Below are 26316 nucleotides of genomic sequence, written 5' to 3'. Positions count from 1 at the left end.
TTTTTTTTTCAGTATTCTAGTGGGTACTCTGAAATAATGACTCCATAAATAATAGCAACTAATCAAAATCTCCTTCCACTGACACTTCTCAAAGTCAGGGTGGTAATACGTCCCGGTGCAGGCCACATCAAAGCCTATCATATTGCCATCCGACAAAATCACTCCAAGCAGACTGACCACCCACGACATAGCAGAAGACAGTATCGCTGAGTGAAACAGCGTTGTCACCACATGACAGAAATTCAGTGGAAATTTTTTTACTGACAGGGTAGGCCCCCCCATTTTTTTGACTTCCATAGAATCTCTTTGGAAGGAAGAGAGTGCCTAAGTGGCCGCTATAGCTACTGAAAAGACAACAAAGGACAAAGGCTTGAAGAACACAGAGCCAAATGATAAAAAACAATCTCAGTTTCTGACATTTCATATGGTTCTGCCTTATTTTTAAAAGTCTGCAGTACCAATGTTTAGATTTCAGAATTCCTCAAAAGCATTCAGTGTTTGGATCTCAGGTTCTGGTTTGAATTAGCTCTTATTTTCAGACTCTGACTTCCCTTACCATCAGCATAAGTACATTTTCACTTTATAATGCCTCACAATGATCAGCATGCCTTTTTAATTTTTTCATTTTTCTTCTGCATGGATATGGGAAAAAACCCCAACACTTTCAATTTAGACCAAATAAACCTTTTTTAAAAAATCTCAAAAAAGGACAGATTTTTGCTTCCAGAGTCCTAAGTCTTGCTATTATTTTATTTTGGTAATTCCCAAAAAAACCCCCAGTATTTCAATATTAACTGAAACATTTAACATTTCCAACACTTTTTACATGTATCGAATGAAAGCATCCAATGAACTCAGAAACAGGTCCCTGCCCCACCAAAACTACATTCATTGCATGGATGGATGGACGGATGGATGGACTGGACGGACGGACGGAAGGAAGGAAGGAAGGAAGGAAGGAAGGAAGGAAGGAAGGAAGGAAGGAAGGAAGGAAGGAAGGAAAAGTCAGCTCCATGTATCCTGTGATACAAAGTGAACCAAGTAAAAGACACACTAAGTACACCGTGTCTTATACTACAGATGTGAGAGCCTGTGTGCTAATGAACTAGCTGTTTATGGCCATGGCTGTACAGAAAATGTGGCAGCAGACATATTTTCAGCAACACCTCACATACCACATTGTACATTTTACAAAGACAATGGACAATGGCCAGAACCTTGGGCTCATGTCTAGACTGAAAGAAATAAGGCTGATTTTTCATTATGGCCTTTTTAGAAACAACCTGTGGAATAACATTTTGCAATCTTACAGGTGGGCTCTTTCAACGAAGACTCCCAAATTGCTTTTGCAAGCTACTTCCCAAGGCCAAATCACCCCTGTGCAGTAGGTGTTGCTTCTGTTTTGCAGCAGGGGAAACTGAGGCACCACAGGCTCAAATCCCTTGCCCAAGATGACACAGTAAACCTGCAACAGTGCAGCAATAAAGCCCAAGCGTTATGAGATAATGACAGGAACTGTCAGCATATCATTTTCTTATTACTTCACAGTTTGATGAGGGGTAACACATTACAGAACTGCAGCTGTCCATGTGAAAATGTTAGCCTTAACTTTTTGTATGTGTGAACTGTTTACTGAAGCAGTCAGTAACTGCTGTGGTTTTGTTTCTGTATTCCTTGCCTGTGCGTCTTTCATGCAAATGCCAGCTACAAGGTGTTGTTAAAGCGGCAGCTGAGGGGAAAATACAAGTATTGTAATATATTCAGTTTGTTCAGTTAATCTTTTTGTCAGTCTTCACAGCTTTTTTGTGCTAGGCTTCTGCAAGCACTTGAGGCACCTGGGCAAAAGTGTTCAGTCAGTGCACTTTCTCAGTTGTACAAGTAAGCACTTGCAGAAAATTAATTTCAGATTTGACTGTGCAAGAATTCATGCTCCAAGTGCGTGCACCCAACCCAGCCAGGCAAGTGAAGAGTCTTCAAGGTATTCAGTCAATCTCACAAGTTAGCTGCTCTTACAGACGTAACACTTCCCTACTCTGTAAAACGTGCTCTTCTTTCTCTGTGTGCCACTTCATGCAGGTAGCTTAATGCAGCTTTTGTCTGCTTTGCAGAAGTACCTTTCCCCTGACTAGTAACAACAGCTTGCCAGACTAAACTAGAGTTTGTACTGGTGGTGTTTTTCTGTCAGTTGTGAGGTTTAGTGAGAACACTTGGACAAATTAATTCTTGGCAAAATTCTAACATGCTTTACAACCAAGCAACCAACCCCCTAAAGCAACTATTACTAGTGGCAGTTCTGATACCAGTTTAAAAAAAATCCCAGTTTTGATCACTTACAGCCAAAATCAATGCTCTCCTTCCATTCCGGGGCTCTCCAGGAACCACGGGGTCACTAGTACATTCAGGGCTGTACCAAGGGTGGGGCAGAAAGCAAGAAAGCCAGCTCTGGATGTTCCTCCAACAGAGGCACAAAATGTGGAAAAGAACAAAACACAGCAGGCCCTCATGAATTTGGAGATCAGTGGGAGACCCTGCAGGGAGCCTCCACGGAGCAGGGGAGTGCTGAATTAACTATGCTGCCCCAGACAGCAACATGCCTTGCTGCAGTCCTAAATATCCTGTACCCTGAACACAGCTGACTGAAAGTTCTTGCTTAGATGATCAACAGGAAAATAAGGTTAGCCTTATCTGATGAACCAGGAACCTGACTGCATAACCCTATAAGCAAGTTATCAGGTTCAAGCTTCAGAATGGCAGGTTTCCACTGACCAACAGTGATTCAGCTTCAAGGCATCAAATTAAAATGCAGAGAGCTGGGTCCAATGGAAGTCTCACATGCCTCATCCTCAGGGGCCTGTTCTGTATCCTGGAATAGGACAAGAAATGCCAAGTCCGACAGCTAAACTGCTTACCTGTCTGCAAAAGGAACATTACGAAATTTGGAGTAAAAAATCAAACTCCTGGGGCTTTCAGAAGAGGAGGAAAAGAGGGCTCTTATTCAGAATATCTGATATTACAGGGGTAAGAGCACATTCCTGGGAAGAGGAGATAAAGTTTTGAACCTCCTTTGGCTGAGAGGGGATAACACCACCCCATGTCTCATCTCTGTGCAGGTGCTTTAACCACTGGATTTTATATCCCCTCTGCAGGGTTGATGGAGGTGACTAAAACACCCTGACTCTCTCAACAAGTGCTGGCCATGAGTTGAGGCTGCCTCCCGAGCAGCCCCAGAGCGAGCTAGGTGAGGGGCTGCCTCCTGTGGACACCCTGCTCAGCTGTGCCCGGCTGGGGGCAGGGCCAGGATAGCTCAAGTGCCCGAGGCAGAACCCCAGGTGCCAGAAACTGCACAGTCAAACAGGGCAGTGGGACGTGAGTGCAGACAGCTCTAGAGTTCAGTGGCAGCTGAACAAGGGACTTTTAGGTGACAGTCTTAGAATGGTGCCCCTTCAGTTCCATTTAAACACTAGTTTGGCCCCTAAACCATTTATCAGGTATAACCCTCAGCCTCACCCAGTGAATGAACTCACTGGTTCTTGCTTTCTGCGCATAGCTCCAAGTTGCCAACACAAAAGGCCCACCAGGGTAAGGCAGCACCACTCCATTCATGCAATGGGCACAATCAGGGTGCCACTTGACACTGCAGAAAACATGTGTGACTCATACACCCGAAAATGCACTTTTGTACTGACCAAGGAGGTTCCTTGTCCTGGAGAAATTCAAAACTTCTGCTCTTTTACAGATAACACCGGTGAAGGTAAATGCTCAGGCCACTGGCAATGGAGTGTAAGTTACTGTAGTTTGAAGTGTGGCAACCTACACCCTAACCTACCCAACAGGTTTTATTTAACTGTAAAATAAATGAGCCCTAGCTTTAAAAATGCATTAACCAAAAACACTGTTGCTCATTTACTTGAGAGACCTTTTGTTTACTGATATTGAAAGCATATATGGGAAACTTATTACAACTGCCTATTCTTAGCTGCATAAATGTCACACAGCAAAAAGGGATCCCTAAATCCCATCACTAATGCTTGTTGCCCAAGATTCAGATCCTGCTGCGGTGGTGCGTGCTGAGAGATCCTTTAGCCCTTGAACACAATTGGTGATCTTTTCAAAGGGTTAGGTTAACAACATCTGATCCCAAATAAGCTCCCTACTCTCAGAAAAAATGAGAAAGAAGAGCAATACAAAGCTGTTTGTAAATAGCACACGTCAATGGGCCTGAAGATATTTGCAAATTTCACGCTACATTTCATGCAAATTTCATACCAAAAAGTATTATCAACTTTGTCAGTGTGGGATCTCTCATTAAGGGCCTGTAAATTGGGCTGCATTACTAATGCAGGAGAGAAAACACAGAATGAACTATATACTTGGCCTTTGAGATATACACATACACTCAGGTCTGCCACAGATTAATCAGGTAACTTTGGGACAGCTTTCAAAATCAATCTGTAACTCTGAGGGTTGCAGTTTTGGGGAAATCCATGTGTTGAAACAGCTGCTTTCCTTGCTAAGTACTGAAAAATGTGAACCGCGAGCTCGAGGCCACTTTCAGCCAAACTTCTCCTGTCTTCCCATCTATAAAAGAGGCACAGAATTACTCTGCATTGGGTTTTAGCCTACAGTCCCTTACTGGGGGGGGAATGAAATTATGCCAGGAAGACTATTTTGAGTCTATTCGTAAGAGGAGCAGTTTGCAGAGCAGAGCTTAGACTTTACTGCATGGCACATCCTATAGACAGACGTAATGTTGGAGGAAACTAAATATGAGATCTTTAATCCCAAGACGTGTTTACACAAATGTGTTCTATTTCAAAACCGCCTCTAAATTATTTCAAGTAAGCAGAGAACATCCACTCCCCGAAGTGTTAAATTATGCACTCTAAATTGCAATTCGGTTCCAGTAAAATACTCATTCTGATGTTAGATTTATTTTTCCCTCCTGATTAATTGTATGTGCTAAAAAGACCGCAAAGTCCACAACAACCTGAGGCCATTTTGCTGAACACTGCAGAGGTCATTTAAGCAAGCAGCATAATGGATAAGCAAGGCAGTTCTCGTAACATGCCACAAGGCCTGGATGACACACCTTCTGTACACTCTGCTGCCTGGGTTCCTTGCCAGAGTACAATATTTTATGAAGGAGCAATTTTAGTCCAGAGACTAATAATGCAACACAAGTTGCCCAGGTTGGAAACATGGGAGGAGTCGCTCAGAAGAATGTAGCTCTCAACACACTGGATTAATAATTAACAAGACAGAGAGAAGGGAAGAAGAAGAGAAAAGACTGCATTGAGAGACACATTTAGGGCTATCTCCAGAAGGCCAAAACCCATTCTCGCAATGTTCCTTTGGAGTGTACTTCTTTCAGCTAAAAAAACCAAACCCTGTTCAGGTTTCTAGCATAAGAGAAAAATACAACCACCTTCCTCAACAACTCCACTGGGTTTATGTTTCCTGGGGGATCCTACTCAGCATGCCCTTACTCCTGTGATTCCTTGATGCTGTCAGGCAGATGGCGAGACGAACTCCAGAATTCAAAGTCCAGTTTTTGTACCCTGACTCCTTTTCACATGCTCAAATGCCCTCAGATCCACTACTGATAGACATGACTCAAGTTGGTATATGGATCCGAAGACTAGCGCAACTTACAGGCAGAAAAATTCAGCAAAAAGTACATTAGTCTGAGTGCTAGTCTAAAAAAGGTTTGAATACTGCTTTTTGTAAGGGCATGATGTATTTTGGATCTAGAGGTGATTTTTTTTTGGCTGTGAACTTATGTCATCTTCTGAATCTGGCTGTGTCGGTAAAATCTGTTACCACCCTGAGCCCCTCTGCTGGATGTTGGCCTCATCCAACTGCCTATGGAGCAGTTCCAGGGAGCCCTCCTCCTTTCACTTCAGATGAGCTCAGACTGACTATTGCAACTATTAAAACCAGTTTGCCTGATTTTTGCCTGAAAAGAATTAGGATGTGCTCCCACAGACCAGCAGCTCGATGGGAACAGCAGTCTTCAGCCAGGAGACAATTACAAACAGCCAGAAAGCCGTATGTGAAAAATGACATCTTCCTACAGCCTCACTGAAATAAACATGCTGGAAAAGCAAACATGTCAATTCTGGTACAAAAATGTCTTTGTTGTGCTGCCCAGCCTCATCCTGCATCTAGCTAGTGGCTTGTGGCCTCCAAAACAGGTAGTGCATCCCCTTTTTCCCCTCTCCAGGAACATCAGGTAGCCACACACACACACACAGGTGAGTACCTGGGAGAAGGACAGAGGGGTTTCAGCATCAATCCCCAGTTCAGGCAGCTCACCCACAAGTATAAGTCCCTGCCAGAACACACCAGGGGCTGTTAAATTTCAGCACAAGCCTTGCAGAAAGCCGCTTACTCTCACAAGCTGCACTGTCACAGATGGAGCTTGCTTTCCTCCCTCTGCCAGCACTCTGCCTGCCTCTCCACCTGATCTTGCCCTGCAGAACAAAAGCCTTCTGCTCAGCAGCCACGGGGGACTGGTATGCGTGTCTGTTCCTTGCTGCCCAGCTCCATCACATTTAAACTGGGATGTGCAAAAAGCCTCCTTCCTTCCTTCCTCCCCGCTGATATCTGGTCATTTTAAATTTGAAAGCAGTTCATTTCTTTGTACATACTAACTAGAGAGGTGGGGAACTGGGAATCCTTTGTATTACTGACCAATCTGACTATGCAGATGGTATTTGCCGGCGAGGCTTCACAACTAGTTTAACTCCACTCTTTATGGATCCGGTTGCTTTGTGCTTTCATTTATTATGAAATATAATTCAGAGCATGAAGAAGGTGGAGAATTGCTGGCCTAGTCAACTTCATACACTAAAGCGGTCAAGCAGTTCACTATGTAAATTTTACTATATTAATTTGATTAAACTGCAGAGGGTATTAAAACCTACAGTTTAAAACTGAATGTAAACATTGCAGTCATTTTTCAAGTAGATGCCAACTGAAGTGCAGTTAGAAAAATTGGAGAAAAACCCCAACCAACCAAAAACAGCTCACTTGAAGCACATTTCATCTACAAAATTCATTTCTTCCTCTCTCCTACAGTGGCAGTGATGAGATCCTTAACAAAAAAGAAAATTGGGCAGCGTAAGCATTTAAAAAAGCCCTTGTAAAATGCACTAACTCATCACAATATTTTAGCACACAGCTTCTTCACTGGCCTGACCCAAATCCTACTACAATCAGTAAATCTCTTCACTGATTGAATAGGCATTGGTTATAGTTTTAAATGCAACACAAGAATGAGTAATCTGTTGTCCTTTTTACTGATTTACTTGCAATGTCTCTCTCTTTCCCAGATCCATTTAGGTTTTATCCTGGAAACTACTGCCATTGCTCTAATAAAACAGGGGTCAAGTCAGTCTGTGCACTTACAGTACCATCTAAGTAAACCACTTGCTAGGGACTAGCAGCGTGTATTTGAGGCTATTTGAAGCCCTGCAGTCACTCAGTCAACTGTCGACACAGCGGCAGGCTTTGGGGCTGTTGTGGAGTTTTTTTTAAAACTTTGGGGTTGTTTATTTGGGTTTTTTCCTTCTTTGCCTGGTTTGAGGCAAATCCTAACAAAAGAAAAGCCAGTGGGAAACCTATCAGTCTGCCTCTGGTGAGCCAAACAGCGAGAGCTGGAGCAGTTCCTATCCCCATCCTTCTCTCAATTACGCATTAGCAGAGTAACCAAGCACACATTGTCGATGTTTTCTTTAGAGCGGGAGTAGAGACATTTGCAATTCTTATTACAGGGTCCGTACTCAACAGTGTTACAGGAAGGTGAGAGGGGCGCCAGGTATCAACTGGATGTGAGGATTTGTAGGAAGGCACATACGCATAGAAATAGAAGGCTTAGTCTCCAAGTGAAGGGGAAAAACGCTATTGATTTCAGTGGAACTGCAAGCTATGTATCAAATGCCGCATAACGGGGCCTGGGGGTGCATTCCTTATGGAGATAAGCTGCTGTTCTTCTCACGTCCAAGTTTTGACAGAAAATTCCTCGGGTGCCAGTTCCTCAGAGATGATTTGTGTAAGAGCAAGTTTGCAAGATCGGGTTCAAATCACGACTGCAGCTCGCTTACCTTAGTCATTTATTTCAGTGCAGAGCGATTACAAAATCCTACCGCTCTGTTAACGCCTTACAGCCCGGAACAGACAGAGACGCTGGGAAACCTCCATCAGCCCTAATAGTCTTACATCTCCCTTCCAGCTCTCACCACACAACAACCTCCAGTAAAGAGACCTTTTTTTTTTTTTAAGGGGATACGGAGTAGAGCAGCAAAAAAGATTTTTGCCTCTCCAAATTCTTGGCCGAAGAGCATGATTTGAAAGCAAAACCACCTGAACCGCTCCGAAAAACCGTTAGCTTTTGACTTAAAACTGCCTTTGGCGAGCCCTGCATTTTAACTTTCCGTCCGCAGACGCATCCCACCATTCGCCAGGCCGAGCTGAAACCGAGGGACCTCTCCTTCCCCGCCGCACGGCGGCCGTGGTGGCGGCGGCGAGAGCGGGCCCCTTTCCTCAGCGGGGCCCGGCCGCGGCCGCTCCCCCTCCCCCCCACAGCCGGCCCCCAGCCTCAGGCGGCGGCTGGGCTCGCGCGTCCAACGGCCGGCCCTCCGGGCGCACGTGCCCTCCCGCGCCCCATCCACCGCCCTGCGCCGCGCTGGAGACTCCCAGGGGCTCTTTAAATAGCGTCTATAAATACAACGGCGGAGGGCGCCTCCCCATTGGCCGCCGCCCGCCCGGCTGATTTGCATGCCGGGGCGGGGCCCCCGCGGGGTCACGTGGGGGCGGGGCCGGGCGGGTTGTGCAAACGCGGGGTGACCCGTTTCCCGGCGGGGCGGCGGCGGCGGCCGGGGGAGGGGGGAGAGAGGCCGCAGCCCCGGCGCGGGGCCACCCCTCCGCCTTCCCGCCGCCCAGAGGAGGGGGCATCCGGACGGCATGGCCCTGCGGTGCCTTACCCTGCCCTGCCCGGCGTCACCCTGCGCCGCGCAGACCCGCTCTGCCTTGCTTTGCGTGGCATGGCGTTGCTTTTTGGCGGTGCTGGCAGACCTCGGGGTGGTCTCCCTTGTGCCCGAGGCCACTCAAGGCCGCGGGGGCTAGCGGCAGGCTGCAAGAGGAGGCCAGAAGCCACCCCCACCACCCCAGTCAAGGGTTCAGATCCGGGCCGAAGGCGGCACGTTCTATGCTGCCGCTGGTGTATTTCTGGAATTAGGTGGGATGGGAAAGACAAATAAGGCCCGTGAAACCGTGGACGTCAGCGGCGTGTCATACCGGGGTCAGCGGATGACAGTGCAAACCGCAGCCGGGTGCTGAGCAGTGCGGGGCGGGGCAGGGCAAAGGGAGCTGGAAGCCACTGGCCTGTGTGGGGCTGGACCAGTAGCCGGGCGAGAGACGGAAGCCCAGAACGTAAACGTGGGATGCCTCCAGCACCCGCTTCCTGCGGCGCTGCTCTTCGCGGAATCAAGTGTTAGGTATTTACTGGAATTGTCCAAAAAATTTCTGAGAACGCAGTTCCCCTTTGAAATAGTTGCCAGGCAGAAGAACCAAGGTGCTTTGCGGGAACAAAATTTTGCTTTTTTTTTATATCCCAAGAGTCCATTCAAATAGCTCCTTTAGCTCTGTTATAATTTCTGTGAGTTAAGTGTTTCATTTCAAGCGAGGCCAAATTAAGGATGAGGACTGCTGTTGGCTTTTTGCTGATTCACTCTGAAACGATATTAGAAAATGTCGAGATGTCTTGGCACGAAAATCTGGAATTTCGACAACTCCTGGAATTTACACTGTTGCCCCAATTCCTTCAGAACGCAGACCCTCCCTCTTTTGCCAGCAGAAGGAGGGGTCTCTTGGGCCCACAGGAGAGAGATCTCCCCTGCCCTGCAGCACTTGTGGGGCCTCACCTCAAGCCCAGCTATCCCAAAGCCTGTCCATGCAAAACACTTGACCTTCCCCAGCCCTTGCATCTGTGGTGCCTCCGAACTCCTGTCTGTGCCGTGCCGTGCCGCGCCGCGCCGCCAGGCTTGTGCAACGCCATCCATGGCTGGGCCCGACCTCGCCAAAACAGGGCGATCCACATAAATAGTGAGTCAGGGGTAAACAGCTTGGTTTCCTTAGACAGAGTCTAGACCTGCAGACTGGTGCTTGGAAGACAGGAGGCATAATCAAAAGCCTGAGTATTTCTCAGGAAACAAAATACCTTTTTTTTTCTTTTTTTTTTTTTTTTTACTTTTTAGTATGTAACAGCTTAGCAATGCAACTTGGAGTTGTCAATATATGGGGATTTATCTCAAGGCTCAGCTCAGACATCGGGTGTTTTTCTCAGACCTATGGCACTCTGAGTCATATGATTATAGCAAGATCTCAGCTTTAATCAAAGAAAAGGAAAATGTTTCTGGATCTCGTGACGATGCAGGAAGATGCGTTGCGGTAGCTATGAAGGAGACGCCAAGTAAGCATAGAGAAAGAAACCAAACCAAAATGCAAAACAAGCCAGAATCTGTGGTATGAACAATAATTCAAGGTTTCTGAATTATTGGCATATCGGCTGTGCCGCATCGCAATACTGAAGGCCCGTGTTGTGGGTGTGGGTATTGCAGCACTTGTAAGAGTTAACTCGCTTGCATGGAACAGGCAAAACTGAATACTTTCCCACACGCTGCGTTTCCCAGTAATTTTACTTGAGCTGTGCTGACCTAGATCTGCCTGAGTATCTAATATATTTTTGAGTGCAAACATAAATACACTCTGTTTCTGCATTTAATTTTTGAACAGCTCTAATTAAACCTAGCTTTATTTAAACACATCCAGAGCTCCCTTGCTATTTGGTCTTCAGTGTGAAGACTCTTTGCCATTTGCAAGAAGAGCTGTGCCCTAAATGAACTGAGAAGGAGCAGCTGCTGCTCTTTCTTTTGCTGTTCTTCACTCTTTTGTGGGGAGTGACTCTCAGAAAACAAGTTTCGACTGGATGAAGATCTAATTGCACATCCAGCATCTCTCACGGCAGAGGAGTCCTACTTCTGGGACAAACGTGAGTTTGATCTGCACAGGGGATGCTGCATCAGGACCTACTTTTATTACCATCAACACCAACAGTAACAATAATGAATTCCAGTTTTTTTAGATCACAAAAAGTGCCAAGAGCTTAAAAACTGGCCTTGTTCAGTATTTTGCCCATTTGGTCTGAGAATGCACCTACCAGCTTTCCTGGGACCCTTCTCCAGGGACATGTTCGGAGGCGAGGCGTCGCTGGGCTCCTTTTGGTTGGCCCAAAGCAGCCCCACAAGCCACCTCCCAAGGGGACAGGAGGGTGCCTCCACCCTCAACAAGCAAAAGTGCCGACACGCGGATCCTGCGCAGGCACCGCCGGGCTAAAGGGGGGACGCGTGGTACAAAGAGGGGGGCCGGGGAGGTGGGCAGGGAAGGTTTCAGCGTGTTGCTTGCCGTGATACTGTACAACGGCTAAACGGTTGCCACTGTCGTAACCTGGAAGTGCTGCTCCCGCCGCAGCCCCGGTGACTTGTCTGCGCCTGACAGGCTGACAGAGGGCTTGTAGGATGAGGGTGAGAGAAAGAAATGCAGAGTGAACAGAAAAAGGAAACAAGAAAAGCCGAGAACCACAGGCCGCGGGTTTCAGTTGTCATGTTAACTGACGTTTCACGGCACTGTTGCGTTTGCATGCCAGAGAAAAGCAGAAAACATGTTCACCACCCGGTGTGCAACCGGGTTCTTGTATTAGGAGATAACAGTTAAAATCTGCAGTTTGTACTTCTTCCCCTCTCCTAGTTTCACCATTTCAGCTGGCAGGGAGAAGAGTCCAGACCTTTAATGTTCGATTTATTTATTTTATTTTATTTTTGCCTGCGAGACTGAGCCATTTGTGTCTGTGCACCCCCAAGAAACGGCGCCAATTCGCAAGAGGCTGAGACAGAGATACCTGTAGACGGGACTTTGTGAAGGGCTGTAGGTCAGCCCTTGCCCTGTTTCGGCGATATGAGATAACCCGTGTGAGGCTCAGCACCCTGCGGGCTGGCCCCAACCCGGCGATGGCGGTGGCCGAGCACCCTCTGCTCGCCAGAGGCTTTCCTGCCACGGGCTCACCGGCCTCTGCCCGGCTCCCAGCCGTGACACCCCACCATAACCCTGCCTGTCTGACAGCTCCCAAAACACCAACACCGGTGGGGACCTCGTCAGGAGCTAAAGATTGGGTTGGTACCCGCAAAAGCTGACGGAGGCACGGCTCTGAGCCCTCTCCCAGCATGGACCTTCCCATCCCGCTGTCCCGCCAGGGCCCACAACCAGCTATCTGGCTGCCTCAGCTGGCCCCTCAAGTCTTCTTGACTTCTGAGATGTCCAACACACTTCATGGTGGCAGTGCTGTGGCCGGAGGTAGATTTGAATCCCTGTGCCCGACTGCTTAAACTCACTATACGTAACCGTGGGGTGTCAGTGTGTTTCTGTGTGTTGAACATGGACCCTCTGTCATAGAATCATAGAATCGTTTTGGTTGGAAGGGACCATTAAGATCAAGTCCAACCATTACCCTAACACTGCCAAGTTACCACTAAACCGACGTCCCTCAGCACTACATCTACACATCTTTTAAATACTTCCAGGGATGGTGATTCTACCACTTCCCTGGGCAGCCTGTTCCAATGCTTGATAACCCTTTCAGTGGAGAAATATTTCCTAATATACAATCTAAACCTCCCCTGGCGCAACTTGAGGCCATTTCCTCTTGTCCTATCACTTGTGACTGGAGAGGAGAGACCGACTCCCCATCTCCCTACAGCCTCCTTTCAGGTAGTTGCAGAGAGCAATAAGGTCTCCCCTCAGCCTCCTTTTCTTCAGGGTGAACAATCCCAGTTGTTCTCCAGACCCCTCACCAGCTTTGTTGCTGTTTTCTGGACTCGCTCCTGCACCTCAATGTCTTTCCTGTAGTGAGGGGCCCAACACTGGACACAGTACTCGAGGTGGGGCCTCACCAGTGCCGAGTACAGAGGTACAATCACTTCCCTAGTCCTGCTGGCCTCGCTATTTCTAATACAAGCCAGGATACTATTGGCCTTCTTGGCCACCTGGGCACACTGCTGGCTCATATTCAGCCGGTTGTCAGCCAACACCCCCAGGTCCTTTTCCGCAGGGCAGCTCTCCAGCCACTCTTGGCCAAGCCTGTAACACTGCATGGGGCTGTTGTGACCCAAGTGCAGGACCCAGCACTAGGCCCAGCAGTAAAAGTCAGTCTGGTTTAACAGGGTGAGCTGAAAAGGGGCAGCTGCCCTTGCATACCTGCTCTTTTCCCCCTTTCCTTCCTGCTGATGTCCAAGTTTCAGAAGTCGAAACCTTTTGGAGCAGCTCGACCAGCGAGCGAGCACCGCAGTACCCGTGGAGCTGCGCTGCCTCGCCGGCTCAAACCTACTTAGAGTCTGTTCACTACTTCTACGACAACAACGGTTGGTTTGTGTCATGAAATACTTTTTGCACAAGGGGTGTGTTGTAATCAAAACCTACTTACCTGATGCAACTCGCAAGTTTATCACTTTACCTGTGTGTACAGGCACAGATTGCCAGTTTTGCTCCAAAAGGCAAATGTAACTGGAACCTGATAGTGAGAAAACGCAGGCATTTAAGGCGGGAAGATCTTGTTGCATTAGTAGATTTAAAGTACCAAATGATAGCATGCTTTATAGTCATTTATTCCGCTGTAAAGCTGCTATGAAGTGCTTCTAAGGCTGACTGCTAATACTTACTCCCATTTTATGCTATAATAAATGACCACACAAAATGCAGAGCCATAAAGATTCAGGTCCGTGATCTGTAAGTAGTCACACCGTGCAGCCAGCCAAGTCCTATCAAATCCTATATTGCTTTTGGCATTTCCATACTGTTCAATGCTCTTGTGTGTGCCAGGTTATCCTGAACTTTGTTATATACGGCTTTCAATATTTCATCAAGTCCTGCTCTTGCTGAAACAATAAATAACAAGTCCTAACCGGGTGCAACTCTGGCAAATTAAAATTGCACTGACGTGGAAAATTAGGCCCTGCAAGTAAGACTTTAGCAGCTGGACCAACGTGACTGGGCAGACCAGCCAGGGAAACGCTGATGCTGGTGGTGGGAAGGATTTAGCTGCCGAAGCAGAGGTGTCTAGTGCTATTTTAGGCATATGTGTATATCCCGCTCAGCCCTTCCCTGGCAGTCCAGAAGGGTGTGGGACTTTCATGGGTTGCGTGTCAGACATGCCAGGCCCATACGGGTGTTTTGGGTATTGTAAGATGTATAAACCAGCCAGTTAGAGGCTGGGCAGGGTAAATGAATGTGCTTAATATAGCACTACGTGACTACATTTAGGCAAATGAATGTGGCCTTGGCATGTCTGAAACCCTGCCCTGTTATGTCATTTCGATACCTGGCGCATGGCAGGAGGGAGGCTTGGTCTGCTGGACTACACAGATTACACAGATGCAGCGCTTAGAAAAATCTGAAGTCAAGAATGAATGTTGCTGCCTCTAGAGTTAGGTGGAAACTGAAAGGGCGTGGTTTTTTGGAGGGGTCACAGCTTTGGACTTGAGAGTTTTGGTTCCCTTTCGGTCATGCCATAGGTAGCTACACACATGATATGATCTTGCCCACAGCCCGACTCCTGCAGTCATTGCTTTGCCTCAGGCACATCCTGCAAATTGGAAAGTGCAAAAAAGCGTGCATGACTCACTGCTAACTCCACGGACTGCAAATCTCCAACTGGATCCTGTAAAGCAAAAGAGAAGCGAGGCCTCACCAGAGCTGGGGGGACTCGTGAGTTCAGAGCAAAGAGGCTTCTCCCTGCTAGAAGCGTCCGCAGTAGCCAAGGAGGGAAAAAAATTGTCTTTGTATACAGTCTTTATAAATAAGTAGGTTACACCAAGCTCGTAACTGACTCATGCCTTTGTCATCCAAGGGAAGCAGCTCGGCCAGGCTCTGAACTCTGGCTGCCCGCGCAGCTGGCAGGATTACACGGAGATGCAGCTCAACTGGAGGGATTGCATTCAGCCACACCATGCAACACAAACCCTGGTGCAGCGGGGAGGCCACGGCAAGCTCCTCCGTAAATAGCACAGAACTGTAAAATTGTCACCCTTCCTGGGCTTGGAGAGACGAGCCTTGCTGTGCCTAATGCCCCTGCCACGTTTCCCGTCTATTTGGCGAGCGGGCAGGGAGGAGAGGCAGAGAGGGGCTGGGGCGGAGAACAGACCACACCGCCATGGAGCAGAAGAAAGCTCTGCCCAGCCAGCCTGCATAGGCAGGCAGTTTGCTGGTGGAAGGGATAATAGTTTAAGCTTTTGCCTCATTTACAAATGAGCGGAGCATTTCTTCCATCAGCTCCTCTTATCTCCAGTGACGGTATCTACATCAGTAAAACAAAGATGGTCAGGGGACAGCCCCAAGCAGCAGCATGCAGCCCTCTGTATTTTTTAACTACTAATGTGTTCCCTGCCACAGTTTTGGCCTGCGACACCCTGGGCTCACCCAGTTGGCAGCTCCGGGGCTTGTCCTGATGGCAGAACGGGTGAGATTATCCAGTCCTGGGAATAAAAAGGGGTCAGCCCCGAGGACACGAGCTGGGCTCCGCGTACGCTTGCTTGACCTCAGTGCCAGAGAACAGACCCTGGTCGATGCACTCGCCACTACAGACATTGCCAACACGAATGATTTCTTGGACGGTTTCGCTAGGGAAGGCACGACTGTACCGCACGCTGCAAGTGCTAATTGTCTGATGCCGTCATTTTGACTGCTGAGGTGATCTCAGGGGCTGTCACTCAATTTGCAGGCTTCCTGCAGAAAGCAGAGCAGCCTTAACCTCTGCTTTGGCAAACGCTTGGTGCGGATGCTTCCACAGAGCATAACCGCATCCTTAGAAAGTCCTCGTTGCACCAAGCTGGCGTGTGAAGTTGCTTCTGAAGGCAAGTTACAGAGCTGCAGATACCCAGATAAGAGAGACTGAGCTTCTGCCGGGCCTGAGGAGCTGCAGCAGGTAAACCTCTCCTGCAGCCCTTCCCTACTGAAGCGCTAACGCAGATCACAAAAGGGCTTTCAAGCGGTGCCCCCGGCTGCTCAGCACTGTCAGCTCTCCTGCAGTCCCGACGGTGTTTTCCCAAAACTGCTGAGGAAGCACAGTCTGCCCCAGAAAAAGCCCTCAGAAACTTTTGTGAAGTTTAGTTTAATGCTTTACATTGCAAATTCCAGCTGGCCGACGCTTGCCTCCGGCGGAGGGACACCTCTGCCCGTGTCCCTGCAGTCCCAGTCCAAACAGCGGTCAAGTAACACACCTCACGCCGCCGTGGGCGCTTCGTTCAGCCCAGGTTTGGGACCATCTATCGAGGGACTGAGGTCTCAGGTTAGCCAGCAGGTAGCCATTCCTTGGCACCGTACGTAGGTTAAGCAGGTCCAATCCTTTCCTGTATCTCAAACGAAGCCTAGGCTCCACTCTTGCCCTGTGTGAGTCTAGTCTAGTTTAAGGTCTGGAGAGTTTCACAGACCTTGTGCGTCCCGGACATGAGTTTCTGTGGGCTGACAACGTTCTTCCCCCAGACAGCTACTTTTAGAGGTAGGACCTGGGGCTCTGGCTGCATCTGAGCGGTGTTTACTGCCCCCAACTGCTCATCGCCAGAGAGCACCCGACCGCAACCCGGGTGTGTGATTCTGCGTCCGATTGGAAGCCGAGTGAGATATATTTTTTTGCATCCCATCGCAAGCGTGCTTTTTCCCCAGCCACCATGGACCTTCTCCTCAGGCCATTTTAAGGCTTTTGGAGGACAGCGTGTCTGAAATGCAAACACACAATTACCACAGCTTTGAACTAAGTGACAGATCACAAGCTGTGTTTGCAAGGAGTTAAATTTGCAGTTGTAAAAAACAAAGCAGGCTTATTTAGGGCTCAAGAAGCAACCTGACATTTGAAGTCTGTCACGTATTTTCAGAAGTCTGCTTCCACCAATGTCACTACCACCCATGGCGTTGCTGCGTGTCGATGCTTATGTTGTCATTTTTTTCCCCAGCACCACCACTGAGTATCAGTGGGGATGTCACGAAATGCCTTCTTTAAGGCTGACGAGAAAGTGAAAAGGGGTGGGGGGGGCCAGGGAAAGCCGGGTACGGTGCTCCCATGGCATTTGAACAGGAAAGCTTTGGACAACCACCCAAAGTCAGGTCATTGTCCTCCCAGTATGTTGCTGGTTCTCCAAGCATCTAGTTACAAACGAGCCCAGCTGCACCCCTAAGGTACTGGTATTAGGCGTGTAGCAAACAGACAGAGGATGTCTAGAGATTTCCAGGACACTACAGAAGTCTCACCTGTTGTCACTGAATTCTGATTATTTGTAATGTGCTAGCAATCATTTCGTGTCTTACCTAACAGGTGGTCTATTAAGTGTTCTTGGCTGCAGTTGCAGGAATAATACTTATAGGATTAACAAGCAGCATTCGTCATGGCTGGCAAGGTAATTTATGTGTGTCTTAAATACTTGTAATTAGAGTGCCTCGTAGCTAGTAGAGTGAGGAACAAAACAGATTTCAGTAACGCGCAGATGAATAATTCAAAGTGTATTCCTTAAAAAAAGCATTTGTTTTTCTCTGTTCCCATTGTCACTTTGAGCTCCTTGATCTAAAAGCTGGGACCAGTCTCCCCAGGGTTTGCAGGTCACGTAGCTGACACCCTCCTGGGAAGTTAGGAAGTTCAGAGAAAACCGAAGCATTTAACAGGGGGAAAAAAGTTCTGTAATGTCAGCTTCTTTATTCTGGATACGCCGCCTCCCAGCTGCTGCCTCTCCAATAGGTACTCCACCCAGCCCTCAGATAATAATCACAAGCTATTTCGCCAGCTCTGTTTCCTTCTACATTTTTGCTGTTAACTCCATCAGCTGAATTGATAGCATTTAGCTTGAGAGCAGGGTGGCTTACAGAGCAAAAATCTGTTAGCTGGGCTCTGGGCTATGAAAATTTTGACCCTCGTGCTGCAAAATACGCAAGCACACGCTAAGCTTCGTTTCAAGGAGGCTGCTTGTAAGCGTAAACTTAAGCAGGAGTCTTGAAGAAAGCCAAAAATGCACAGGGTGCATCGCCAGGGTGAGGCAATTTGCTAAATAGATGTGGACATTCACAAAGTCACATTCTTCGGAAAAATCGCTGCCGTACCCTACTTTACGGGCTCCGTCTGGTGGAGGAGCAACTCTGCTGTCAAAGGGCCCAACGCCCCTGTTTCCACTCAGAAAAAAATTCCACTGGGGGCAAGAGCTGATCCGACCAAGTGGAAATTGCAAAACTGGATTCAGGTTGGCATGTGGTCAAGAGCCAGAAATCCTGAGTGATAAAACGTTTTGAGGGTTTTTTTGTTTTTGTTTTTTTTTTTCCCCAAAGCATGCATCACTTTCTGAAGCAGATTTTGTTTTTCAGAAGTGCTATTTCTTCCCCCAGTTGCTCATAGTTTCCCTCTTACACAGAATTATTTTAGCAGCCCAAAATACATATCAGCATGTGCAGACTTCAGCAGCACGTTAAAGAGACACTGCCCAAAACACTTTAGTCCTCATGAAAGTGGAACACATAGCGGCTGACATGGAAAGCTTGTGTGAGTTTACACTTGAATGCAATCCATCTGTCATGGAGACCTCGCAGAGTTCCTTTTGCTGGACTGGTTTTCTCTAAGGCTTCCCTTCACCCGAGCAGGTCTCCAGGGTGGCTCTTCCTGGCTTTCCTTGCCACGTTTGCTGCATACAAACAGTATCCGCAGGCAGGACCTGGCATTTCCCAGCCAAAGTGCCCTCATGAACGCCAGGAAGGTTTTCCTCCCCCACCTATTCACATGATGTTGCTTCAGACCATCATCTCTGAGGGCATCTCGGTATACAGCCCACCTCTGCAGGGACCTGTAAAGCTGAAGAGATGCATAGGTTTTTTGCAAGGAATCAAAAAAAGTACTTCAGCCAATACACGGAGAAAAAGCTTAACGATAACAGTTACACATATATCATAGCATCTCTCCATCATTTTGAGGGCTTTCCTCAAAGTCCTCTAAAGAGCTCAGTGCCCTCCATCACCCACAAGGTTTTCCTTGGGGTCACAGTTGCCCAGATAGAGCAGAAGCCCTCAGTGCCCTGAGACAAGTACTCTGCTCAGCTGGTGGAGCTTGCCCTCTTTCTTTTAAAAGCATGAGTGCCCTCCACTGCCAACTGATCCACATTCCCCATTTGGTGAGCACTTTGTCGCTCCCCTGGCATTCAGTCCTGAGAAAGCTAACTCAGCCTGGGCAGCGGCCATCTCCCCATCCGAGGGCTCTCCGGCTGCACAGAAAGTCACACATACTCAAGAGCTTTCCATCCATGCTACCGTGCCAAATGAAGGCATTTTCACCCCTCATCTCTGGAGGCGTTCCCTGCTCAACTTGGCAGGCAAAGAGGGATGAGAAGGGGAACCAGCTCTCCAAACGGGGCTGTCCTCCTGCAAGAGGAGCGCTGAGAGAGGCCCCGGTATCAAGCAGACTTCACGGGGGCACCTTACCTATATGGCTGAAATCCTCCCATCGGTACCCAGCAAATTAAAACTCACTGCGGGCCTGATTCACCTCTGCAAAAGCACGTGCTTAACGTGGCCTAATTGGAAGCGGTATTTCACTACAGCCTTTATATACAGTGTTTAAACCTACAAACGGTATTTTAGTGGCATAAACGGGTTCCAGGTGTGACAGCAGTTGGCACTTAAGAAGAGGGAAATGCTCAGCTGGGTGCAGTTGTTGCAGGTGATCGGTGGCTGTAATTTTCAGCGACGCAAACATGGGGAAGCTGCCCTAGCCTTCCACCTGGGGTGACAGCACCCCAAGCTACGTTCTGCCACCTTTCTTTCTGCTGATTTCAATGAGATGAGCCGTGGGCTGAAATGAGACTTGCTGCAGGTGGATGACAGAGGCTGGCATGCAGGGGTGACCAGGGCTAGTCAGAGACTTGTGCTTTTTTCCTAGCTGAGCCGATAGAAGCAGCTCAGATGTCTCTGTTCAGCTCCCATTGGTGGGGTTACTTGGGTGGGTGGCAGAATATCTTCTGCTTAGTCGGTCCCGGGTTCCTATAGCACTGCTTTCTAGCAGCTGCCTCGAAGACTGGAGTTTCCCAGCAGGGAAACCTTGGTTACAAAAATCAGCAGCATTTTGCCAGCAATTTCATGGCGGTAGGATTTGACCAGAGAAAGTCTATAGAAGTCAGTGAGTATTTTGATTCTGTGAAGAGCACGCAACTGGAAAAAAAGACTACTCGAGAAAAATGTACATAAACAAAAGGAAGCTCAGTTTAAACTGAGAAGTGTGAGCCTGAACAAATTCAGAACAGCTAATATCTGCCAGTCTGATTTGCAGGCATGAAGCTCCAAAATGACTGTTTGGACAAGAACCAGAAGTTTGGTCTTCATTTATGAGCTAGATCATCAATATGGGCTGAGGCCAAACCCCACAGTTTTTATAAGGCTGGGCTATTTCTTCCTTCGTATTATTAGGCACAAGAGACAGAGCTGACTTAGATTTACAAAATCTTGGCTCAGACGCAAAAAGCATCAGCATGACTACCAAGGATGAGCGTATTCTCAGTTAAGGCCCCTCCAGGAATCGGGATGTTTTACTGAATTTTAAAAGCCCACTTCCAGTGGAGACCCAGTATTCATCTCTACGCTGGCGTCACTCGTGTGTTATGTGGAGCAGCGCTAGGATGACATACAGGGCATTTTTGGTTTTTAGCCTTTTCCTTTTATTCAGCCCCAAAAGTGCATTGCAGCGCAGACAAATCCTGGACCCGCTGGCCCCTTTGCATCCGTGCTGCTTCTGCACCCAGTCAGGCTTGCGGTCGGCGGCGGGTACACACACAAGCCGCTGCGGCTTTCATCTGGCACCCAAGCTCCTTCGAAAAAAAATCTCATTCGAAGGTTTTTTCTCCGTGCCATACCACTAACATGCAGGTGACTGGAGCGAGACAGCGCCGATGGATGCCGGTGGAGGGACAGCCCAGAGCAATTCTGAATTTGAAGGGAAGAATAACTTTTCTAGATAAAAACTTCCAGGGGAATGGAGGCAGTGATTTTGGCGAGAGCGTGAGGGGCGGGGGGGAAGAGGAGAGGGGAGGGGAGGGGAGGGTTTTTTCCCTTTTTTCCTCTGGGAGGGTTGCCTGGAGAGTTTTTTCGCTGGCACCGGGACGTTAGTACAGTTTTCCACCTTATCCAAAAGATGGCACTGTTACCATAGCAGCCACGCTCAGCTGCCGCCGGGGCGGGAAGGGGCGCCCGCGCCGCCCGCCCGCCCCCGAACCCGCCCCCGGCTGCGCCTTCCTCGGGGCGGGGGGGGGGGTCCCTGCCCTCGGGCACCCGCCAAACCCAGCCCCGCTTCGTTCCGCAGGGGCCGGTTTCACGTGCTGTGGCGGCAGGGCCGTTAGCGGCCTTGTCTGTACCTGGTTGTCACCCTCCAAGGCAAAAGGGCAGCTCAGAGACCGACTCCGTTCGGGCAGTACCGGGTTCCCCTGAAATCCAGTTCCGAGTATTTTTGGAAGAGCTGCGGGTTTGAAAGTGAGATGGGATACGGGGAGAAACAGGAGAGGGTTGCAGGGAAGAGGGGATGGGAAGTTGTGAGAAGAAAAGGAGCCGAGGAGAGCGCTGGGGTAGGACACGTGTCAGCAGTGGGAGAATCGAGGTGGGAAATGGAAGAGAGGAGGTGAGGAGCCGGCATGCTGGCAAAGAGCAAAGAGATTCAAGGCCCCGGGAAGAAGGAACAGAGCTGGGGTGGGAAGCGCTAAACAGGCCTTGCTCAAATTTCTCCCCAATTAATTCGTAGCGCTGAAGAAAAGAGAGAAATTTCTATCCGTATTCCATACATGAGAGTTAATGGTCCAGGTACAGATACTCATGGAAAATACAAAAATTGCCTCCTCCTCCTAGGCCCTGCAATCTCTCTACACTGACCCTGGAGCTGCATTACTAACCGGAGCCCTTCGCACAGGAGCGTCGTGCAGGTGACGGAGGTTTTGCTCTGCTGTGGCGTGGTGGTCGCCAGCGCGGGCCGGGTGAGCTGGCCCACCAGGATCTGAGTGTAGCCCCATGCAAAAATCAGGGACAGGGTGCAGAGCAGTCCCCTGACCACCGATCTTCTCCACGGGTCGTTCGCATGAAGCGGAGAGGTTTGCCTGCGACGTCTGTCCCTGCAAACGGCCACCACCATCTCAACAGGTGAACGTGACCTTTGGACACAGCTCAGCCTGAGCTGGAGTGGCACAATCTGGGCTGGGGGGGGTGCCTCCCGGGCTGGGGGGGGTCCCTCCTGCTTCCCTTCTTTGCTCCCCACAAGAATCCCCTGGTTTAACAGCTGGAAGGGACATCTGCGTCTGGCTTCTGCCCGGAGCTGGATGGGGACTTCTGCTTGGTCAGTCCAGCCTTGTGCTCGATACATTGCAGACCAACTAGAGACTATCTTTGTAGAGAGGTATGGAAAATAATGTGTCAGCTTTTTAGGGAAGCGCAGGAACATTACGCAGGAGTGCCGGATGGGAAGTAAGAAATTTTGTATTAGCTTGAAACTACAGGAGAAGTTTAATTATACTTACATCCCTTTCAATCCAATTTATAACTTTAAAGATGACCCAGGAGGCTGTCAGTTTGAGTTCAGTCGACCTATTTGCAGTCGTGCCGGTTCCTTCCTACAGCTGGGGACTCTTTTTTTACAGATTTCAATTCACCGATTGAAGATTTTAAGGCCAAAAGGGACCATTAGATCATGTAGTCTGGCCTCTCGTATGGACTTCCATCCAGACATTCTTCTTCTGAGCTGCACAAGATGTGGCTGGCAAAAGCCTGCATCCCAGAAAGGTGCTCAGTCGGGACCGGTGGTTCCCAGGGATGGACAATTCACCATTTCCCTTGATCGTTTATTCCCCCGGGTAATCAGTCGTTTCGAGATTAAAACGTAAGCATAATCAGCATTTTGGCGATCCAGGATATTGCCCGATCCAAAAATGTTTAATGAACAGTTCCTGACAGATATGCTACTCATTTAAAGATAAAGAAAAATTCTTAAAATATAAATTGGATTATGAAGTATTTATGAGATGTTAATGTTGCTGAGTGGGCTGATTAGGTCCAGACACAGAGCAGACCGAAGAGTGGGAGTCACCACTTGTTCTCTCAACTTTAACCTATATTCTTATTAAAACTCGAGCCCTTTTGGGTGATGGCGTATGTTTTACAGAACTCAGTTTTTAGTTACCCTTTGGAAGCTGTGACCAGGAAATGCCCCTGTAAGACATCACAGATGGTTCTTTCCACGCACTGCTTGGCAGATACGCAGGAAAATTACGCTGGAAAGTTGGCTCTCAGCTGGGCTTTGTAGCGAGGCGTTAATGCATGCGCTGTAACGCTTTGTAATGACATGCTTTGGGTTGGTTTGGGTTTTGGTGTTTTGTTTTGTTTTTTTTTTTTAGTTTCTTTGCCAAATTATAAACCCAGTTGCAAGTTGGAAGCGTGAAATCTTCCATCTTTACGAGAAGGCGAGCGGTGAACTGAACAGATGTGGCCCAACCTGGAGCGCGGTGCTGCCTGCCGGGGCACGGACACAGCCGCCGGGGCCGTGTGTGGGTGCTAGAGCAATGCTGGAGGCCTCCCTGGTCTCCCAACACCTCCCCAGCCCCTTCCAAGCTCCCTTTAACCCTGATTTCTCTTGGTTGCTTTAACTGCTGGTCTCCTTGCCCCACTCCTTACCTCTGGACGCCATTGCCTCTCTTCTCTATTGCCTTTTTCTGCAGCTCGCCAGGACAGCCCCTTACCTCCCAGCTGCGGGCTGAGGAAGACGAGGATTTTCTTCTTTGCTGATGCCAGCCCCCCAGTACCCAACTAAGTGGGGACCAGATGATGTGAAATAACTTTTAATGAGCCAAAACACCCACCCGTCGATCTGAGACACAGCAAAACACACCGTGGCTTGCCAGGGTCTGGCGTGGTCAGACACTGGGCTTCTCTGCAGGGCTGCGGTCAAACTCCCTACAAATGTGAACATTGCAACAGACCTGCAACATGTCCTGAGGACCCAAAATCTGTCCAGGGAGCTGAGGGAATGTCCCCCTTCCCAAAAGTGAAGCGGCTGATACGCACGCAGGACACGCGGGTCTGGGGCATGCTAGTGAGAAGCAGGCTTTGTCTTTGGAGCCATTCGTCTGAGCCTCAAAGCAACCAACGCTTTTCCATAGGCAAGGAGTCCTTTTCCAATCCTGCTTCCACTCCTTTCGCAGCACCGGGGCATACTACTGCTTTCCAGGGATTTGGGCAACGTGGTGAGTGTTGCATAACGTGTAATGTTATTTATTCGCATTACAGTTATTTAACGAATAGGAGCGAGAAACTGGGATCAGCAAAAAAAATCTGAGGGCAAGGCATATCATGCCTGCTGGCCGAAGGACACCAACGCCCTGCAAACCCTGATGTGGTGGTCCCAGGGAAATGTAAAAAATCTCAACTCTTTGGAGCAGGAATGAGGAACACCATCACTAACAGAAACTTCAAAGCGAATTTTAAATTAAATGGGGATTTTAAATTTTAACAGCATTTAAATTTTAAATAGTTCAGCACTCAGTAAAATGAAAGCAATATTTCTATTCCAACATGAAACGGGCCAGATCCTCTGCAGCTGCAAGTTGGTGGCCCTCTGCGCTGGAATCAAGGGAACTTAATTGATTTGTAGCAGCTGATGATCTGCCAGTTCAGGCTCTCTCCTGGAAATACACCACTCCAATCTGGCTGGTAGTGCAGCCTTGATGTTTCATTAATTTGCAAGAAAGCTGCTGCCAGGATAGACGCATGCTCTGGCAACACGGCTGAAGAAAAAAAAAAAAAAAGGAAAAAAAAAAAAGAAAAAAAAAAAGAAAGAAAATTACTCTAAAACTTGTTATCATCTGTCATGTTTTTGAGGCTAATTTAAAAAGCATTTCCCAGGCTCCCAATCTCAAAGGATCGTTTACGGATCTTGTTTTTCTTTTTGTGTATGTGTTAGGAAACCACTGCTCACATTGTGTTTTTCAGGCTCTGTTTCTTTCAGAAGGGTGAGGGCAAGGAGTCAGCAAGGAGGAGTGGGAAAGACCCTTCATGCCCTGCCAACACATGACTATTCCCCACACTCAGAGCTTTGTCCTTCACAGTTGGAAATGACTCATTGATAAAGGTTCCTACTACTTCCTTTGGGAGATCATTAAACAGCCTCTTCGGGCTTCAATGCTGGGATGTTTTTCTTGATAGTCAGCCTAGACATTGCTCTGCTCTGTTTCCTCCCATCGCCCCTAGTTACGCTTCGTCCCACCCTAAACAATTCATTTTCCCTCCTTGTGCTGATACCATCCCTCTGCATATCAGAAAAGGAGGGGGTGACCGACACAGAAATAAGACATAAGCATGTTTTTTAGTCTAGCCTGCGGAATAATTTGCTCTAGTGATCCTGGCGTGATGCTGCAGCTGGGAGAGTGGGGAGAAAGACGGGGCGTTTGCTGCTACATTGGCTGTGCCTAACCCAATGTGATGCCTGCTCAAATGAACGGGCTTAAGGGACCTCAGGAACTTCCCAGGTCCGAGCAAAGCTCTCTGTTAGACCTCACAAAGAGGTGCAGCTCCCTTTCACCACACACTGCCCTCGGCGAAGGTGCTGCAGTGCGAAGCTCCCAGTCACCGTTCTGCCCGCGAGAAGGCAGCCAGCAGCGGGGCGGCCAGCCGTCGACGCAGCCAGTGTTAGAGCTAAGGGAACACAGCAGTTGTAAAAGACAGGCTACTGTGTTATCCGTCATCCTTCGGATAAAGAATGAGCCCCGAGATGTAAAATGACATCAGGGGCTGCCGTCTTGAAGGAGTCAACTGGATCATCTTCCACCACCCTGCTTTCCGTTCCCTGGTTCCAGGCTCCCTTCAGGTATTGAATACTCACAGTAACACCACCGGTGGTAACTGGAGCCTCATGGTCCTCGCTCTTCTTAGTGAGCACACGGCTTACTGTAAAAATAGTGAGTTTAACAGAAGCTAAAGGATGCCCCTGGACGAACCAGCATACAGAAAAAAGAATTTAATGGCAACATTAGATCATAATCACAAACCAAAAAGGACTTGAAACTTGTGTTTATTGACTTGTATGCAGCAGTAACAGTCTGGCAAAACAAAAGGGAAGAAAAACAGACAAGTGTGAAGCTGCAAATGCAGTGCAAAGCATAGCACAGAGCTTTGCAGGTCGCAGGTCATGGCTTTAGTGAGGAGAGATGCTCTTTTTCTTCCTGG

The 26316-nt window shown here is 48.5% G+C and overlaps 1 protein-coding gene across 1 annotated transcript in view; it reads right to left on the bottom strand.

Moving 5' to 3' along the window:
* Positions 1 to 26316, bottom strand: part of LMNTD1 (lamin tail domain containing 1) — a 71602-nt gene that overhangs the window by 3834 nt on the left and 41452 nt on the right. Inside the window, exon 6 of the mRNA XM_054196909.1 lies at positions 2910 to 2913. Within this exon, the coding sequence (XP_054052884.1) occupies positions 2910 to 2913 (4 nt within the window). The remainder of the gene's footprint in view (positions 1 to 2909; positions 2914 to 26316) is intronic.

The sequence above is a fragment of the Rissa tridactyla genome, chromosome 1 (assembly GCF_028500815.1).
Source record: "Rissa tridactyla isolate bRisTri1 chromosome 1, bRisTri1.patW.cur.20221130, whole genome shotgun sequence".
NCBI lineage: Eukaryota > Metazoa > Chordata > Aves > Charadriiformes > Laridae > Rissa > Rissa tridactyla.
This window is presented reverse-complemented; position numbering and strand designations above follow the sequence as displayed.